Source organism: Vipera ursinii (assembly GCF_947247035.1).
Source record: "Vipera ursinii genome assembly, chromosome: 4".
Classification (NCBI taxonomy): domain Eukaryota; kingdom Metazoa; phylum Chordata; class Lepidosauria; order Squamata; family Viperidae; genus Vipera; species Vipera ursinii.
Window position 1 is genome coordinate 4,893,958 of NC_139514.1, and position 21,035 is coordinate 4,914,992.

The 21,035-nt window shown below is 45.8% G+C and overlaps 1 protein-coding gene across 1 annotated transcript in view; it reads right to left on the bottom strand.

Annotated features, from left to right (window-relative positions):
* GAB2 (GRB2 associated binding protein 2) overlaps window positions 1-21,035 on the bottom strand; it is a 140,490-nt gene that overhangs the window by 21,032 nt on the left and 98,423 nt on the right. Inside the window, exons 3-4 of the mRNA XM_083362117.1 lie at window positions 4,029-4,269; window positions 2,756-3,342 (exon numbers count right to left, since the gene is read on the bottom strand). Coding sequence (XP_083218243.1) covers window positions 2,756-3,342; window positions 4,029-4,269 — 828 coding nt within the window. The remainder of the gene's footprint in view (window positions 1-2,755; window positions 3,343-4,028; window positions 4,270-21,035) is intronic.

Below are 21,035 nucleotides of genomic sequence, written 5' to 3' on the forward strand. Positions count from 1 at the left end.
ATAGAATAGAATAGAATAGAATAGAATAGAATAGAATAGAATAGAATAGAATAGAATAGAGTAGAGTAGAGTAGAGTAGAGTAGAGTAGAGTAGAGTAGAGTAGAGTAGAGTAGAACAGAACAGAACAGAACAGAACAGAACAGAACAGAACAGAACAGAACAGAACAGAACAGAATAGAATAGAATAGAATAGAATAGAATAGAATAGAATAGAATAGAATAGACAATATGGAATGGGTGACTTTTGCTTCTCTCCTTGACTAGTTTCCATCCGTGGCTTCTTGTCCTGCCTTCAGGCGCTTTGGAGAATAGCTTGACTCCCTCTTCTTTGGGGCAGCCCCTGAGATACTGGAAGACTGCTCTCCTTTCCCCCCTTGTCCTTCTCTTCATTAAAGTAGATACACCCAATTCCAGCAACCGTTCCTTACATGTTTGAGCCTCCACTCCCCCGATTATCTGAAGGACCATCTTTTTCCAGTCCTGTCTACTCGACCCACCAGAGCAGGGAGGCAGGGACGGTTAGGAATCCTTTCTCTTAAGGAGCTCCATCTGGTGGGACCAAGAAGAAGGAAACATATTCCTTGCAGAGATAAAAATGATTTTTTTCCCCAAAGGCCTGGAACACTGAGTTCTGCCCCCAGAACCCCAGGATGATACAGAGGCCATCAAACCTTTGGTGTGATTGATGTCACCAGGAAGTGGGGAGCTAATTTTTGATTGCTATAAGCTGCCTGGAGTCACCATCAGTGAGTTGGTTGGCCATAGAAATGTTCTAAATGAATGAATGACTGAATGAACGAACGAACGAACGAACAAACAAATGGTGTGTGTTAATAAAATAGGGCACTAATAAAGTATAGGTAGTCCTCGACTTAGGACCAAATGGAGCCCAACATTTCTGTTGGTGAGTGAGGCAGCTGTCCGACGAGGTTTGACTCGCTTTGCGACCTTGCTTGCTACAGTCGTTAAGCGAATCACGGCACTTGTTAAGTTAGTAACGCAGTCGTTAGGGGAATCTGGCTTCCCCATTGACTTTGCATGCCAGAAGGTCCCAAAGGAGATCGCACGACCCCGGGAAACAAACAGTCATCAGGACCAGCCAGTTTCCAAGTGTCTGAATTTTTATCACGCGACCCTGGGGATGCTGCGACAATCGCGTGAAAAACGACCCTACTGTCGTTTTTTTCCAGTGTTGTTGCAACTTTGAACGGTCACTAAAGGAATGGTTGTAAGTTGAGGACTACCTGTACTCCAAAAAATAATGCATCAGGCCTCTGAGTTGTTTGGGGGAGGCTGTTTGTGCTGCATAGGCGATCCTAACCTATTTCGTAGGCACCAAATCTAACAGAATAACAGAGTTGGAAGGGACCTTGGAGGTCATCTAGTCTGGGGGTTCCCAAACCGTGGGCTGCAGCCCGGTAGTGGGCCATGGCCTGCTGGCCACCAGGCCGCGGGACAGGCTGTCCAGCGCACGCCCATGCCTGCGCACACCCCCTCACTTGTGCTAGCGCTGCAGCCGCAGGGCACAAAAACAGTACGCCATGCCGAGGGGTGCAAAAATGGGCCACTGCCACGCCACAGGGCACAAAAACAGGGCACTGATGCACCACGGGACACAAAAACAGGACACCGCGGTGCTGAAAGGAGCAAAAACGGACAGTGTCACACCGCATGGTGTGGAAACGGGGTGCTGCCATGCTGTGGGACGCAAAAATGGTCCCTGCCAAGCCGTGGGGCACAGAAACAAGGCACTGTGCCACGCAAGAACGGGGCAGAGGTAGGGAGTATCACACGGGTGCTAGCCCAGCCCCATTTGTGGCACATGCATGCTCGTGGCCCCCTGCGCACGTGTAAAATGCTTCCCCCTCGCTTTTCCTCCGGTCGGCCAACCGACAAAGGTTGGTGACCTCTGATCTAGTCCAGGGCTTTTCAACCTTTTCACCCATTGTACCACTTTTAGGATATGGCAACATCCGAGTAGCACCAGTCGCCTAGCAAGGGGTCAAAAACCTGATGACCAAAGGAAAAAAAAAAGGAAAAAAGTGATGAAGTACAGGTAGTCCTCGACTTACAACAGTTCGCTTAGTGAGTGTTCGAAGTTACAATGGCACTGAAAAAAGCCCCCCCCCCCAAGCCACAGCCGAGCAAGACACCTGCCTGCCCGCCCGGTGGCGCTCTTCCTCCTGTCCGAGGGTTTCATTGTTGTGAGCATTTCTGTTGAGGATTGGCAGCGGGGGTGGGGTGGGTGGTGTTTGGTTTTTATTTCCCTCCATCTGCTGGGTGGTTGCAGCAGGTTTTGGTCACTTCACGTGACCCTGGGACACTGTGACCGTCATAAATATGAATCAGTTGCCAAGCATCTGAATGTAAATCACAAGACCCTGGAGATGCTGCAACTTTCCAGCTGATCGGTGCTTCTTCTGGACTCAACAGAAGCGCCAGGATAAGCGCTGAGCTCCAGCTGGATCCTGGCGCTGATCCTGGCACTTCCGCTGAGCCCTGACAGCCCTGCAGCCCCAGCTGTCTCTCGCTCAGGCTTGTGATGTGCTGCCCACGGTTCAGCTCATTCCCCTCCCCCGCTACCACTTTTCTAGAATGCTCACATACCACCTGCCAGGTGCCAATGTACCACAGGTGGTACCCGTACCACTGGTTGAAAAGCCCTGTCCTAGTCCAACCCCCTGCTCAAGTAGAAGAAACTACGAGAAGTGGTGGTCCAGTCTCTTCTTGAAAACCCCCAGAGATTGGAGCTACCTCGGTGTAACCTGCAGTTCTCCACTGCTGGCAGCGTGTTCCTTCGGGGAATGGTCGTGACTACTGGGCTCGTGCTGAGGCCTTCGCCGTCCATCAGGCGTTGTTGGGGGCTGCCCCAGCGGGATTCGGTCTGCCCTGGCTTGGGAGGCCTTGGGGGAGGCGTTGCCCCCGTGTCGCTCGAAGCCACCGCCAGGGCGTTGTGGTTCTTGTCGAGGGTGAAGGTCCGTGGAATCTGGTAAATGGATAGAGGGGTGCCAGGGACGTCGTAGGAGTCGGTGGAGAGTTCTCCAAACTCTTTGCAAAGGGTGCTGTTGGGGGTTTTGAAGGTGTAGACCTCTTCACTATCCGACGTCTCCGAGCCGGTGAGGCTCGACTTGGTGTAGGCGTAGCACCCAAAGCTCCTGGGCAAGTCGTAAGCGCTGTCCCTCAGCTCCGAGTTGTGGCGGTTCGGTTTGGGCAAACTGTAGAATCCGTGGACTTGCCCGCCCCCCACCCCGTTGATGCAATGGCCGTTCTCCTGAGACGCTTTCTGAACCGAGGGGTCGCTCCTCATGAAGAAGCGGGTGGCTTGAGAGAAGCTGGCGCTCCTGAGAAGGAAAGAAGAAGAGGAAGAAGGATTACTTCCTTGATCGCGAGAGCCAGTGGCAAGGCGGGGTAGGCAACCTTGACTCTTTTATGACTCGTGGACTTCAACTCCCAGAATTCCTGAGCCAGCTGAAGTCCACGAGTCACAACAGAGCCAAGGTTGCCTACCCCTGGGCTAGGGCATCAGACTAGGAAGCAGGAGATTCCGAGTTCACGTCCCACCTTAGCTGTGAAGGCTGGTAGGGGTACATTGGGCCAATCACTAGGTGATGGTGAGTTCCAGTCCCGCCTTAGCCATGAAAGCCAGCTGGCAGACTTTGGGCCAATCACCAGGTGATGGGGAATTCACCAGGTGATGGGGAATTCTAGTCCCACCTTAGGCATGAAAGACAGCCAGATGACTTTGGACAAATCACCAGGTGATTCCCCAGGATGATTAGGGTTAGGGTTAGGGTTTAGAGTTAGGGGTAAGGGTTAGGGTTTAGTTTTAGTGTTAGGGTTTAGGGTTAGGGTTAGGGTTAGGTACTGGTGATAGAGAGGGGAGAGTTTCTCATAGGCACCGCTGCTTGTGCAAAGAGAGCTTCATGCGCTTGTGCGCTCACCCGCTGCTTGTGCGGCCCGGTTCCTAGCAGGCCGTGGGGACCCCTGCTATAGGTTAAAAAGAATTATTGGATAAACCCAGAGTTACCTAGTATTTTCTGATTTCTGGCTCATGCATTGGTGTAGAAAGAGATAGTCTTGAGGAGCGCTGGTGGAAAGCGTGGTCCGGATATGGTTAGACGGTGACTCAAACGTGAAGAGGGTGGGCTGGCTTGAGTGCGAAGGAGCGGACGTCTTTCGTTCCCGCAGCAGCCGTGAGTTGGAGCCGCTGAGCTCGGCTGGCGACGAGCGAGGGCCATGACTCACAAGGGGGACATTTCGTAAGGAATCTGCCCAGGAGGGGGAAAAAAAACAAAACAAAAGAGAGAAGTTGCTATCACCATTAACACGACTAAGTTGCTGTTTACTTGGGTCTGTCTTTTCCTAAGGCTGAGATTTTATTGAATGTCTCTTTAAGTGCTCCAACACTGGAAGTTTTTAAGAAGAGACTGGACAGCCATTTGTCTGAAATGGTATAGGGTTTCCTGCCTGAGCAGGGGGTTGGACTAGATGACCTCCAAGGTCCCTTCCAAATTCTATTATTATTATTATTATTATTATTATTATTATTATTATTATTATTATTATTATTATTATACATTTATTAATTAAACATGAACCTCAGTCAACTGAACATTCAAATTGACTGGCACTAATGGTTGACACGGGTTGCTGCCAGCATCCTAGGTATCAACCAGCTATCTCCTTATAATGTAAGATGTTCCGAGTAGCGCAGTTTTTTTGTAGCTTTGCTAGAGTTATTGCAGGAAGCTGCAATTTCTTGATGTATTTTGCAAAGTTTTTGGGGAAAAGTTGTTGTTGTTATTATTATTATTATTAATAAATATTAGACCACTGCTATCATGTCCCCCCCAGTCCTTCTCTTCATTAAACTAGACATACCCAATTCCTGCAACCATCTCCAATTAAAGCGGCATTAGTCAGCAGGAGATATGGAAAACTGCCAGAGAGATGCTGTCAGCCTCGTGGATTGTCTGTTTTTATCCAACCGGGCCCTCTTTCCATTAAGGGACACGATTCAACAGCGTCTGGGATTCAGCTATGATGCAAAATCTAATGTCAAGTATGCTTCCTGGAATCCACACCTCTCTCCCTGCCCCCCGCTCTTTCTATTAAACCGAGAAAGGGATATTAATAAACCTTGCTGACTAATTTCTGCCTAGCTGCACCTCCAATCAATATGCAACTTTAGCTTTTATGATGTCAGCGGGAGATTAAAGGGGGGAGAAAGAAAATATTCTGTTTCCATAGCTGATGGGCAAGGAACACACAGAGGCTGCCTCTGATTTCCGAAAACTAAAGCAAGTGCGTTATGCCGTAAGAATTTAAATAGCCTCATTTCATTCCAATGTTTATTACACTGTCCCGATAAAACTGTTATTTCAATACGCTTTTGAGCATGGCAGATGTAAAAATGGTTTGGAACACTTAAGTACGCTTCTCTAGGGTTCTAATCCCAGAGGCTGTGGGAAGTCAGCACCCCCCACCCCAAGAGAAGGAAATATTAAAAGGGCAGAAAAAGATCCTCAAAAGATCTTAAAGAGGCAGAAAAGCATGCCCAGTTTTCCTTAATAGCCCCAAGTCTCCCTCTTCCAAGCAGAAACCAGCTCTGTAGAAATGCAGATGTGATCATCCATTCAGGAAGGTTGGAGGCCTCCAGCTAGAAGCTTAGGAAGACAAAGACACCTAAAATCTACATACCCCACCCAAACTCCAAGACAGGACGTAATAGGATTAACTCACAGATGCCGAAGGGGCACACTCAGATTCAGGTCAAAGTACATGACACAAGAAATACAAAGCCTCAAACAGGAAACAACTTCAAGAGCTCCTGACGGTATAAAAACCCACTCCCTACATGTGCTCGCTCTCTTTTCTTCCACAGCCATCTCTCTGTCTGGCTCTCCTCTTCAATAAACTGCATCCTTCTTTCTAAAGCAGTCGCCATGTTGTTTATTCCTGGCTCGGACAGAACCCTGACGAAGACTTTTCCTTCAACAAGGCCAATTAGATAAGGAAAAAAAATACAGATGGTCCTCGACTTAACGACCACAATTGAGCCGCTCGCACAAATGGAGCTTCACAGGTGCGCGGGTGTGCCCGCCGCTCGCACAAAACTATTTCCTTTCCCTCACCCCACTGGTCCACAAAACCGGAAAGGTTGGGGACTATTGAACTAACTGATTGATTTAAAAAAAAAATCTAAGCAGGCTGAAAAACCTAGTTAATATTCAGATGTTACAGCACCGATTTTCCTTTCCTGGTAAAATATTATTCCTTCTCTTGGCTTCAGACAAACTTGAGGCTAGTGTCAATTAATTCCAACAGATAACAATTAGATTACTGCAAATTGGTGGAAGTGGTTTAGCGGAGGTAAATTTATTTACTCTCCTGGTGGGTCCAGAGAGATAAGGCACTGAATGTCTTTAAGGCAACGTATTTATTTTCATTTTTTAAAAAAGAAGAAATTCTCAAAGCAGCTGCAAGGCTGATTCAGCTCAAGAGACTGGCCCTCAAATTCTCTGGAGGAGAAAACATTCAAGGTCATGTGCAAACTCGCTCGAAAAGAGGAAAAGCAAGGATTTCAAAGAATATTAACATCGTAATTCTTGAAATGGAGCAAATAAAGAGAAGGAAATTGTCTGTGATTAGCATTGAGCACACCACTTCTTTCTCAAGTGTGGAGGGGGGACGCATGTTGTTCTTCTTGTTATTCTCAAAAAAGCCCACAAAACTTGTGACTGCAGAGGGAGAAAATAACTGAGGCCAGAATTTATATTGCTAAGTGAGACGTTTGTTAAGTGAGTTTTGCCCCATCTTTCTTGCCACAGTTGTTAAGTGAATCACGGCGGTTGTTAAATCAGTAACACGGTTGTTAAGTGAATCTGGCTTCCCCATTGACTTTGGATTGTCAGGTCACAAAAGGGAGATCATGTGAGCCCGGGACACTGCGACCGTCATAAATACGAATCAGTCACCAAGCATCCGAATTTTGATCATGTGACCATGGGGATGCTGCAGTGTTCGTTAAGTGTGAAAAACAGTCATAAGTCACTTTTTCAGTGCCGTTGTAGCTTTGAACGGTCGCTAAACGAGGACTACCTGTATATGAAGCTGGCTAACTGCAGCATATTTAACAAAACGTGATTCAGCATAATAAAGGATGCTTGCTTACATCTGCATTCATGTTTGGCACAGAGGTGTACTAAAAGTCTGATATTCTAAAACCTTTTTTTAGATGGCTTTTTCCATCCCTCTGCAAAAATTCTAATTGCTTTGCAAGGAGCCTTTTTTGCATGTCTCTGTTTTTGCATCAATTCCCTCTGATTACTGGAATAAATTAATCCTCCTTCTATATATATATATATATATTTAAAAAATGTGTAGCGTGTTTACTTCATTTGATGCACCGAAGAGATCTTGTCTTGCCTGGATCAGTGGTGGAGATCTAAACAAGATCAGCCCGAAGTGATAACGATCTTTTGTTTTTAATTTTAACTTTTCAGATCTGACTTTCATTTGTACTGTTTTTAGCTTACGTTTTATATTCCTCGTTTCTCCAAAATTGCAGCAAGCCGTTCTTGAGGGCGGGAGGTTAGCGTAAACCGAAAGAGGAGATATAAGTTCAATAATAGATGAATGAATCAATCAATAATTGGAAAAAAAAATGGCTGAAATTTCCTGTTTGCTGCCTGGCCCTGTGCACAGTATTTAGTTACGTTGCTGTATCTGAGCTGCAGCAATCCAGGGGCTAAAATGGTTTAAATGAAAACAATCTGGAGAATGTCAGCTGTGCCCAATTTTAACAGAATAACAGAGTTGAAAGGGACCTTGGAGGTCTTCTAGTCCAGCCCTCTGCTCAGGCAGGAAACCTTATATCATTTCAGACTTATGGCTGTCCAATCTCTTCTTAAAAACCTCCAGTGATGGAGCATCCACAATTTCTGGAGGCAGGTTGTCCCACTGGTTAATTGTCTTAACTGTCAGAAAGCTTCTCCTTATTTCTAGTTGCTTCTCTCCTTGATTAGTTTCCATCCGTTGCTTCTTGTCCTGCCTTCAGGTGCTTTGGAGAATAGTTTGACTCCCTCTTCTTTGGGGCAGCCCCTCAAATATTGGAAGACTGCTATTATGTCACCCCAGTCCTTCTTTAAATTAAACTAGACATTTTACTGAAAGGGCAGAAATTATGCAAGATAGGCAGTCCTTCAAATAACTGTCCCACAAGGAGCCTTATAAACAGCAGTCAGAACTCACAGGATGCTCATCACTGGACCGGTGATGAGGGTTTTTCAACCTTGGCAACTTTAAGACCCGTGGACTTTGACAACGCTGGCTGGGGAATTCTGGGAGTTGAATTCCACAGGTCTTAAAGTTGTCAAGGTTGGGAAACCTGGTTCCAAGCAATCTTCAAGGGGAGCCCCACGTACAGCACCTTGCAACAGTCTAGCTGGGGCACGAATGAGCAACTGAAGGACCTCCTGGTCTAGAAATGGGAACATTTCCAGATGAATTTGGGCGAAAGTCTTCTTGGCCACAGGTGCATCTGTTGTTCCAGCAGAAGCTGCGAGTTCAAGACATCTCCCAAGCTGGATACCAAATGAGTTGGCTGCTAATTTGGACCGATCTATATCTCTGCATCAGGTTGGAAAACTGGTGGGTTCCTGGAAGACAACCTGGACAGAAAATAGTAGACTTGGACAGGGAAAAATGAAGGGGACTCTAGCTGAAGATGGCCAACTAGTTGACAGACTATCTTATCCCCAGAATGTCACCTAGACATTCGCCATCAACGAAACATGATTGTCATAGCTTATTGGCTGCCTGTTTAAGAGAAGAAACATTCCTTTGATTCTCAAACAAAATCAGAGATTGTAAGAGCCTCCATATAATTCTGCTATTTATGCAGCCAAGAGATCCAGTTTGTTGTAGTGGTTAAGATGGCGGCCTAGGAACCAGGAGTTGGTGAATTCTAGTCCCACCTTAGGCATGAAAGCTGGTTGAGTGACTGTGCACCAATCACCTGGAGATGGTGAGTTCTAGTCCCGCCTTAAGCAGGAAAGCCAATCGGGTGACTTTGGGCCAATCACCAGGAGATGGGGAATTCTAGTCCCACTTTAGGCATGAAAGCCGATTGGGTGATTTTGCGCCAATCACCTGGAGATGGTGATTCTAATCCCACCTTAGGAATGAAAGTTGACTGGGTGACTTTGGGCCAATCACCAGGAGACAATGAGTTCTAGTCCCGCCTTAGGCATGAAAGCCAACTGGGTGACTTTGGGCCAATCACCAGGAGACGGTGAGTTCTAGTCTCGTCTTGGCTTGGTGACTTTGGGCCAGTCCCTCTCTCTCAGCCCAACCCACCTCACAGGGCTGTTGTTGTGGGGAAAATAGGAGGAAGAAGAAATGTTACATATACAGTATTCAGCTCCTTGGGTTGGAATGAAAATCTAATAAATAGATAAATACCGTCTGACTGCCTCTTATGACAACTAAGCTTTTGTGCAAGTGTCAACCTGAGCAAAGGATCTGTTTGATCTAATTCAACAATTAGCTTATTTTAAAGAGAGATGCTTAATCTCTGGAGAAAATAACGCAACCATCCAGAATCACAAATCATAATTCTATGATTGTCGCACCCAGGAAATCAAACAAACTGTCATTAGAACAAGAGAAAAGAAAAGATTTATTTTTACAATGCCTAGTCATCTTAAGGAAAAAGCAGTCACTAGATGGGGCAATTGCTACGAACAGGATAATATCGTGAAAAAGGGGAGGAAGATGTAAATTCAGCAGCTGATATATGACCTGCTCAGTAGCTAACTTTAAGGTGTATGGACTTCAATTCCCAGAATTCCCCAGCCAGCATGAGGAAAGTCAAAGTTCATACACGCAGTCCTCAATTTGTTGAACTTTAAATCTGTGTCTAAAAATGATCAATTGATAAAGAGGATGGGTTTTGAGGAGGGAAAGTAGGGGGGAAAAATGACTTGCTGGGAACAGAAAGCTCAAAGGGATTGGAGAAGAACAGAGTCACCAAATCAATGCTTAATGCAAGATCTGGCTGGATGGGAGACCACCAAGAAATCTCAGGTCTGTAGGATAGTTTGTCTACTGGATGGCAGACCACCAAGAAATCTTAGGTATTTACTTATTCATTTGTTAAATGTATTTGCCTCTTCTCCTGCCCGGGGTTTACTCTGGGCAGCTTGCAATAATAGAAAGAAAGAAAATGAAAGGCGCGCAAAGAGAACTGAAGTAAAATTAACAGACAAATAAAATAAACAATTAAAAAGGAACACAACAAGAACAATACATCAGTATGATAATAAAGGCATGTAGGCTAGACTAGAAAATTACAGTGGCAACCTATTTTTATATGGTTGCCTGAAAACTGTTCATGAAGTCAGTAGAGGTCCAGGTCAACTCAAGAGGTTGGCCTTGACTTTTAATGAAAGAGGAGACAACCCATGACCATTGATTGGGTCATCCTTCTTTCCATGTATAATATAGACCAGAGGTCTTCAAACTTGGCTCTTTTAGGACTTGTGGACTTCAATTCCCAGAATTCCTCAGCCGGGCACGCTGGCTGAGGAATTCTGGGAGTTGAAGTCCACAAGTCCTGAAGGGGCCAAAGTTTCCCCCAAGCTGGCTGAGGAATTCTGGGAGTTGAAGTCCACAAGTCCTGAAGGGGCCATAGATTCCCCCATGCTGGCTGAGGAATTCTGGGAGTTGAAGTCCACAAGTCATGAAGGGGCCATAGTTGCCCATGCTGGCTCAGGAATTCTGGGAGTTGAAGTCCACGAGTCATGAAGGGGCCATAGTTGCCCATGCTGGCTCAGGAATTCTGGGAGTTGAAGTCCAAGAGTCATGAAGGGGCCGTAGTTCCCTCACGCTGGCTGAGGAATTCTGGGAGTTGAACTCCACAAGTCATGAAGAGGCGATAGTTTCCCCCATGCTGGCTCAGGAATTCTGGGAGTTGAAGTCCAAGAGTCATGAAGGGGCCGTAGTTCCCTCACACTGGCTGAGGAATTCTGGGAGTTGAACTCCACAAGTCATGAAGAGGCGATAGTTTCCCCCATGCTGGCTCAGGAATTCTGGGAGTTGAAGTCCATAAGTCATCAAAGGGCCAAGTTTGAAGACCCCTGATATAGACTGACACTGTTTCCCCTCCCCTCGCGACTCTCAACGGAGCCTCAGGGAGGCCCATCTCCGCCTCCTCATCTGAGTCATTCCCTGGTCCCCCACTGCCATTAAGAGACTTCAAATTTAAGCCTTGGTTCCAAAGCAGCCAATTGCTGCTCGCCTGTCATACTTTGCCACGAGCCGATTGGATGCAGGGGCTGGAGGGAGGTGGGGAAAAGGGCAGGAATACACCCCTGCCATCTTCCCTTGCTCCACGGAACTATGGGTTTCTGGGAAGTGTAGTTGGAAGGTGCAGTGGCTCTGAAGGTAGCCCACAGGTGCTTTTTCACCAGGCAACGGGACTTTCTGGTTTTCCTTTGAAGACGTTTCGCTTCTCCTCCAAGAAGCTTCTTCAGCTCTGACTGGGATGGTGGGGAATGGAAGGATTTATATTCCTTGCAGATAGCTGGTCATTTGCCTTCTTTTAGAGAGCCGTTGAGGCCACCTGGAGGCTTATCTGTGTCTTCAAGGTCACCTGAGTGGTGCAAATGGGGGTGGAGCCTTCTTGGAACTGGCTAAAAGGACTGTGTTGTAGACTGGTGATGGGTGGTGTTGTATCCCTCCCCCTCTGTTGAGAGAGGGCTATTCAATTCCTCTTTAACCCTTCTTTCAAAACAGAGGCCTCTCTGTCCAAAATGTGGACTTTGCTGTCTTCGAAAGAGTAGCCTTTGTCTTTTAGATGCAGATGGACTGCTGAATCTCGTCGTTTTTCTATGTTGTGCCATACACTTATGAAGTGGCTGTTTTGTGTCCCCACTCTGCATATCTGCACATGGCTGACTGCGTTGTACTGCATAGACCACGCTGCTCAGCCTGCGTGTTTTTATCCTTTGGGGTAGACAAGCTTTTACTGAGGTTACGCTGATGCAGAAATGGTTACTCTCCGATGCGCCATTTCACCCAATTGAAGGTTACAAACAGAAAAAGGAAGTTTTAGTAGCATATACAGTAGACCAGACATGTCAAACACAAGGCCCGGGGGCCGGATCCGGCCCGCGAAGTAGTTTCATGTGGCCCGCGAAGCCATCCTGGAAACAGTGAGGGAACGGGCCCCTCTGCCTTGGCCCTGGCCCAGAGACCCTCCTTCTGCCAGAGACCCTCAGATCTGCCCCATTCCTGCCCAGGCCCCCATAGGCACCCTTGATGCGAACAATGTAGAGCTGGCCACGCCCACCCAGTAGGCCATATGCAATCTAGCCACGCCCACCCAGCAGGCCACGCCCACCCTGGCCATGCCCACCCGGCCCCCTGAGGGCAACCGCAATGCTGATGCGGCCCTCAATGAAATTGAGTTTGACACCCCTGCAGTAGACAGTCCTAGCAATGTCAGCCCGCAGCTCGCTTTGGCTGGCTCCAAAAAGCTAAACAGGATTAGTATTTGCCTGGGAGACTAACAGTAAATCTCTGGATTGTAGGCTAGTCTATTTCTCCCTTGGATGGGAGACCACCAGGAAATCTCAGAGGTCTAGGGAAGAGTCAGGAAATTGAACCGTTCTGCCAGAAGGAATCACTTTAGGTGTTTGTTCAGAAGAAGGCTTGTTTGTGGTGCCAAACAGGAACTGACCTACTCTGAGGGTATCTTTCATTGTTCAAAAGCCACCCTGCCCACTAAATATTTCCCACTGGTTCCATCACACGATCTTCCCACGAACAAATTTCACAAAAGAAATCTCACAAAGGGGGAACATTAAACCTCCCTGAAGCCAGTTTTGTTCCTAACAGACGATGGCATCCTCTTAAATGCAGAAGCTGTAACAGGATACCGTCGGAAATACGGTAAGAGGATACCACCGGCAACTTGATGCTACATTTTTATTTTTTATTTTTTTTGGGGGGGTGTGTGGGAAACCTGGCTTTCCTTGCCGAAGGAAGTGGATCGCTTCCCCTTAGGAGCAACAGCTGATGTATTTCCTTACTTATTTAAGGTTGAAGATCAAATAAAGAAGGGACTCTATAAAAACCGATAAGGCCGAGTGAGAAATTAACAGGTTATGAACACGAGATGCTTTACAGGTACTCCTCGACTTACGACTACAATTAAGACAAAATTTCTGTAGCTAAGTGGGATAATTGTTAAATGACACCCCCCCTTTTTTACTCCTATTATTATGCAAATGGAAAACTCTGCCAATAATACTAATACTAATACTAATACTAATAATACTAATAATACTAATACTAATACTAATAAGGGACGCGGTGGCTCAGTGGGTTAGGACGCTGAGCTTGTCGATCAGAAGGTCGGCAGTTTGGCGGGTCGAATCCCGAGTGCCGCGTAGCAGAGTGAGCGCCTGTTACTCGTCCCAGCTTCTGCCAACCTAGCAGTTCGAAAGCACGTAAAAATGCAAGTAGAAAAATAGGGACTACTACGGTGGGAAGGTAACAGCGTTCCGTGCGCCTTTGGCGTCTAGTCATGCCGGCCACATGACCACGGAGACGTCCTCGGACAAGCGCTGGCTCTTCGGCTTTGAAACGGAGATGAGCACCGGCCCCTAGAGTTGGAAACGACTAGCACGCATGTGCGGGGGAACCTTTACCTTTACCTTTAATACTAATACTAATAATAATACTAATAATAATAATAAAAATTTGGAAGGGAACCTGGAGGTCATCTAGTCCAACCCCCTGAGCTTGGTTGTTTTCTTGCAGACCTTTCACCACCCAACTAGGTAACAACATCAGTGTGAGAAGGAGGAGGAGGATGAAGTCCTTGGTGCTCTCTGAGCTTGGTTGTTTTCTTGTGGGTGTTTCATTACCAAACTAGGTAACGCCATCAGTGTTAGTAAAGGAGGGTTTGCTCTCCTTATAGGAGTTGGCTCTTTGCACTGATCGATTGATGATCATCGATTATTTAGGATGCCCACGCTATCCACAAACACTGGGAGCTGAAAATCACAGCTTCCCATCTGGAAGCTACAAAGTTAGAGAAGTAACATTGATTGATTATGCGTCATCAAGTCATTTTCTCAAGGGAGCCGGATCTTTGCTTTGATTGATTGATGAGTGATTAGATGCCATCAAGTTGCTGTCAACTCCTATTAGACACCACATAGCTAGAGCTTCTCCAGTATGATTTGGCCCTAACCAGGTCCTTCAGATCTTCCAGCAGTGGCCCCATCAGAGCTATAACTGAGTCTCTTCACTGTGCTGGGGGTTGTTCTCTCCTTCTCTTTCTTTCCACTTTTCTCAGGACCAGGGTGTCACAAAGGTGCTTTTTCAGGAGGCAACTGGGCTTTATTTTTTTCCTCTTTAAAGATGTTTCACTTCTCATCCAAGAAGCTTCTTCAGCTCTGACTGGATGGTGGGGAATGGAGGGATTGCAGACAGCTGGTCATTTGCCTTCTTTTTGAGAGTTGTTGAGGCCACCTGGAGGCTTATCTGTGTCCTCAGGGTCACCTGAGCGGTGCAAATAGCTGTGGAGCCTTCTTGGAACTCCCTAAAAGGACTGTGTTGTAGACGGGAGATGGATGGTGTTGTATCCCTCCTCCTCTGTTGAGAGAGGGCTCTTCAATTTGGACCTAGATGGCTTCTTTGACCCCTCTTTCAAAGCAGCGGTCCTCTCTGTCCAAAATGGTGGACTTTGCTGTCCTCGAAAGAGCGGCCTTTGTCTTTCAAATGCAGATGGACTGCTGACTCTTGTCCTGGTGGGTTTGTTCTCCCGTGTGGTGCCCTGCGTTTATGAGGTGGTTGTTTTGTTTCCCCAATGTACAGATCTGCACGTGGCTCACTGCGTTGTACTGCATAGATCACCTTGCTCAGTGTGTGCCTGGGTGTTTTGTCCTTGGGGTGGACAAGCTTCTGCCTTCGTGTATCCTTGGGTTTGAAGTGTGCAGGTGTGTTGCGTTGGCTGAAGATCCTCCTGAGTTTTCCGGTATTCCTGCAACGTATGGAATGACAACGTTGCTTCGTTTATTGTTTTCTTCTTCTGCTGCTATGGAGGAGTTTCTGCTGGGTCATTTTGGGGGGATTTGATGAAGGCCCACTTGGGATAGCCACAAGTTCTGAGGGCTACCTTGCTGTCTTTTAGTTTATTTTTCCAACTTTGCCAGTAGGCAGGCCTCCAGCTCGGTGGATAAATGGATAATTCCCATTTTGTGCTCCAGTGGGTGGTGAGAATCAAAATCTTCTGAGGGACACTGCCACGTATGAGACTCTGAAGAGGGATCACACCAGCAGTTACAAAGAGAGCTTATATATGAGCTTCACTTTTTTAAAAAAAAATATGGCCACAATCCTATGACTGTCATCTGTCAGTCACATTCCAGCCACGTTTTTCAACTTCCTAGTCTCGTTTACAGCCTGGAGATCTCCTAGAGGTCTCCCATCCTTATCATTTACCAGATCTGATCCTTGCAAAAAGATCTTGCAAAAGTCTCAATTGCCCCATTCTTGTCTTTAAAAAGAGCCGAGGGAGTTTCACCAGGCTAATTCAGAAGAAAACAGAATAGCAAAAAAGAGAGGCAAGTTTGCCATCTTTGTTAATCAAAAGATCATCTTTGCTTAATGACAAAGCACACAGCAGGGAAGCCGATGATTAAATGTTTCCGTCCAACGATGTCACTTTGCTGTAATTAATACCACTGCCAGCTATTTATCTTGCATTAGATTGGACGGAAAGATTTCTTGGCTTTGATAAATCTTCAGGAAAAGGGCAAAGAACTATTCCTATTTTTTTTCCTCTCCCCTTGTTGCAGAACTGATTTCTTTTCAGCGCTGATCCAGGCACTCCTCGACTTACAATTTTTCACTGAGTGACCGTTCCAAGTAACAACGGGGAAAAAATAATTTATGACTGCTTTTCGCATTTACAATAAAGGACAGCACCCCCATGGTCACTTGATCAGACACTGGGCATGTATTTATGATGGTTGCAGTGTCCCGGGATCATGTGATCACTCTTTGGGATCCTGTGACAAGCAAAGACAATGGGGGAAGTCAGACTCACTTTACAGCTGGGTTATTAACTTAACAGCTGAAGTGATTCCCCTTTACAAGCGTGACGAGAACGGTCGCAAAATGGGGCAAAACTCAATAACTGTCTCACTTAGCAACAGAAAGTATGGACTCAGTTGTGGTCGTAAGTAGAGGACTACTTGTATTCTTGCCTGTGCTCAAAGGATACATCAAGACACAAAAAACCTCGCAACTTGGTGGCTGAACACGATCCCTACTCTGCTTTCAAGTCTTTCTCCCAGTTCACTAAGTGCTTGAGGAATCCGGTTGTCTCGCCCCAAAACCGGGGATGCCACTCTGTACGGATAGTCCTTGACTTATAACAATTCGTTTAGTGACTTTTCAAAGTTACAACAACACTGAAAAAATGGACATGTGACCATTTTTCACACTTACGACCACTGCGGTATCCGCACAGTCATGTCATCAAAACTCAGATGCTTGGCAGATGCTTGTTTGCAGAAACATGAGAAAAATGTCTGCATTTAATGGTCATTTATTCAAATACTAAGAACTGTATTAATATAAGGTTGGCAAAAGATAACGTTATTGGAAGAAGAGAAAATCAAGCAAAGCTATTATATATGGACTATAGAATTATAGAAATTAATTGTTATTGTTTTTTAAATACTAACCCAGACAACATGCTGCTTACCAAATACTAAGGCGATTGTGTTAAAAATCAATAAAACATATTTAAAAAACGAAATAAAACTCAGATGCTTGGCAACTAGTTCCTATTTATGACGGTTGCATCCTGTGGCGATCCTGCGATCACCTTTTGCAAACTTCTGACCAGCAAAGCCAGATACACCTTAATAATGGTGTTACTAAACTAACCATGCAGTGATTCACTTGACAACTGTGGCCAGAAAGGTCGTTAAATGGGGAAAAACTCACTTAACAAATGTCTTGCTTAGCTGTGGTCGTGAGTTGAGGACTCCCTGTACTAAATTAATGGCTGCAATGATTCGCTTAACAGCCGTGGCAAGAGAGATTTCAACACGCAGAAAAACTCAACTAAAAACGACCGCCCTTACATAGCAATGGAAAGTCTCAGCTGTGGTCATAAGTCGAGGACTACCAGTAACAAGGAGAGGTTCTGAGCCGCTTTAGGCCACTTCGTCTAAATGCACGAGGCCCTTTTGGCAGCGCGGCACACTGTGTGCTGTTGTTGTTTTTCAATGCAAGCTCTGGCCCCTATCTTTCTCTAGATCACAATCTGGTCATGAACAATTTGCGTCAAGATCTCCGCAATAAATCCAACGTGTAAAACAGCCACGGTTTGCGGTTTGCGTACATCATTTCCATAAATCAGTTAAGGCAGGACTGCAATGCCTTATTGAATTTTTCCTTCTCTTCTCTTGGGAAAGAGGCCTCTGGGTTTTTTTTACCATATTCCCAGGGTTTTTGAGAAAATAGAATAGAATAGAATAGAATAGAATAGAATAGAATAGAATAGAATAGAATAGAATAGAATAGAATAGAATAGAATAGAATAGAATAGAATAGAATGTGATGAGAATGGAACGGAATGGAACAGAACAGAACAGAACAGAACACAACAGAACAGAACAATAGAACAGAATAGATTAGAATGTGATGAGAATAGAATAGAATAGAATAGAATAGAATAGAATAGAATAGAATAGAATAGAATAGAATAGAATAGAATAGAATAGAATAATAGAATAGAATAGGAATAGAATAGAGCTGGAAGGGTTCTTGGAGGTCTTCTAGTCCAGCCCCCTGCTCAAGCAGGAGAACCTATACCCGTGGTGGCGAACCTATGGCACGCGTGCCACAGGTGGCACGCAGAGCCCTCTCTGTGGGCTTGCGCACCCTCGCCCCAGTCCTAGGCCTTCAGCTGGGTTTTATAAAACCTTTTCGCTTTAGGCCTCCGCCGCCATGTGCAAAAAAAGAAAAAAGATTTCAATCGATTAATCAATTTCAACTTTTTGCGGGGGAAAAAAAGATCACGCAAAGTTGGAATTGATTGATTGAACTTTTTAGTCCCACCCAGTCTGCCATTACCACCGCAGCCACACCCACCCGATGGGCTACACCCACCCAATGGGCCACGCCCACCCGGCACCCAACGATACATAAGTAGGTTTTGGGTTGCAGTTTGGGCACTCGGTCTCTAAAAGGTTCGCCATCACTGACCTATACCATCTCAGACAAGTGACTGTCTAGCCCAGGGGTAGGCAACCTTGGCTCTTTTGTGACTCGTGGACTTCAACTCCCAGAATTCCTCAGCCAGCATGGCTCAGCTTGGAAACCTCTCCCTTTCCCCTCAGCATGGCTGGCTCAGGAATTCTGGGAGTTGAAGTCCACGAGTCATAAAAGAGCCAAGGTTGCCTACCCCTGGTCTAGCCTCTTCTTTAAAATCCCCAGTGATGGAGCGCCCACGATTTCTGGAGGCAAGCTGTTCTTTTTTGAATTTCTCTTCGGGGAATTTTTGAGCCTGAGGTGGGAGGAGGTGGGAGGACATTTCTGCAGGATATACGCTCTTGTGATTTAACTCAGCTGCCCCCCAACATTTGGGCACCAGGGACTGGTTCCGTGACGAGAGGTTTTAACACGGACCAGAGGGGTGCATGGTTTCGTGTGCTGCCTGCATCCCGCAGATGGGGCTTTGTTTGTTTGTGCAGACCGGTTTCTGACATGGCGCAGACCAGTGTCAGTCCAGAGACCTGGTGTTGGGGACCCCTGATTGAAGGGTGGGGGAATCAGGAAATCTGCAAATTTCTGGAGAAAGAAATATGACAAGGGAAAATAAATACTGGTATTCCCATACAGGTAGTCCTCAAAATAATAGAATAACAGAGTTGGAAGGGACCTTGGAAGTCTTCTAGTTCAACCCCTTGGTCAAGCAGGAGACCCTATACCGTTTCAGATAAATATTGTCTAATCTCTTCTTAAAAACCTCCAGTGATGGAGCATCCACAACTTCTGGAGGCAGGTGGTTCCACTGGTTAATTGTCCTCACTGTCAGGAAATTCCTCCTTAGTTCCAGGTTGCTTCTCTCCTTGGTTAGTTTCCATCCGTTGCTTCTTGTCCTACCTTCAGGTGCTTTGGAGAATAGCTTGACTCCCTCTTCTTTGGGGCAGCCCCTGAGAGATTGGATCACTGCTATCATGTCCCCCCTCGTCCTTCTCTTCATTAAACTAGACATATCCAATTCCAGCAACCGTTCCTTATATGTTTTAGCCTCCAGCCCCCTGATCATCTTTGTTGCTCTTCTCTGCATTCTTTCCAGAGTCTCAACATCTTTTATACATCGTGACGACCAAAACTGGATGCAGTGTCCCAAGTACGTCTTACTTCCTCGACTTACAACCATTCTTTCAACAACCATTCAAAGTTACAACAGCACTGACAAAAGTAACTCACGTTTACAACTATTGCACCGTTGTAGGATCATATGATCACAATTTGGATACTTGGCAACTAGTGAGAGAGTCTGGGGTTCATATGATCACCATTTGGAATTGACCCAGCAAGTTTCTGACCAGCAAAGTCAATGAAGGAAGCTAGATTTGCTTAACGGCCGTATGGGTTACTTAACAACTGCAGTGACTTGCTTATCACCCATGGCCAAAAAGGTCCTAAAATAGAGCGCAAATTTACTTAACCACCTTGCTTAGCGCAGCAGAAATTCTGGTACCAGTTGTGGTTGCACGTTGAGAACTACTTGTACCTGTGCATCCTTCATTTTGTGACCGAGTAATGTTCCCGGAGTCATAGGATCACCTTTGCGTCAAGCAAAGGCAATGGGGAAGCCAGATTCACTTAACAACCATGTGACTAAGTTAATAACTGTAGCAATTCATTTAAGAATTATGGCAAGCAAGGTCGTAAAATATGGAAAAACCCACTTAACAACTGTCTCAGCACTGGGAATTTGGGGGCTCAACGGTGGTCGTAAGTTGAGGATTACCTGTGCGCTCTTTCCCACAGCCACATCCTCATCCCATAAGAAAAAGAAAAAACACAGCGACCATTTTGAAGCACGCTCCCCTTGGCAATTCACGGAAGCCACAACGTCTTCAAAGATTCATTATAACAACAGCTGAGGGGGATTTTGATAGATTCTTGAAGGAAAAAAACCATTGGGACAGGTTGAAACATGGAGTGTCTGTTCTACAAAGGAGACAGGTGTCACGCCGAGAAGATGTAACACTCCCGCACACTTATCTGAGGTTCAAAGCAAAAGCAACAACAGGTAATGAAGAACCGTCTGGCTTCAGTCAATTACACAAATTAAGCGTGCTTTAATTTCATTGCTCTAATAATCTGGAATTTCATTCATCTTACTTGTCCGTTCTCTTTGTTGTGCCATTCCAACTCACACCTTTGATTCAAAGGCATCAGGTTTTTTTAAGCTGATGCTTCAAATGTGTCAATCAATCAATCAGAATAGAGATGGAAGGGACCTTGGAGGTCTTCCAGGCCAACCCCCTGCTCAAGCTGGAGACCCTATACCATTTGGCTGTCCAGTCTTTTCTTAAAAACCTCCAGTGATGAAGCACCCACAACTTCTGGAGGCAAGCTGTTCCGCTGGTTAATTGTCCTCACTTAGGAAGTTTCTCCTTAATTCCAGCTTGCTTCTCTCTTGGATTAGTTTTAGAATAGAATAGAATAGAATAGAATAGAATAGAATAGAATAGAATAGAATAGAATAGAATAGAATAGAATAGAATAGAATAGAATAGAAGCTGGAAGGGACCTTGGAGGTCTTCTAGTCCAGCCCCCTGCTCAAGCAGGAGTACCTATACCATCTCAGACAGGTGAATGTCTGGTCTCTTCTTAAAAATCTCCAGTGATGGAGCGCCCACAATTTCCACCATATTGTTGTATCATTTTTTATTCTATCCGGAATAAAACAATGGGAGGG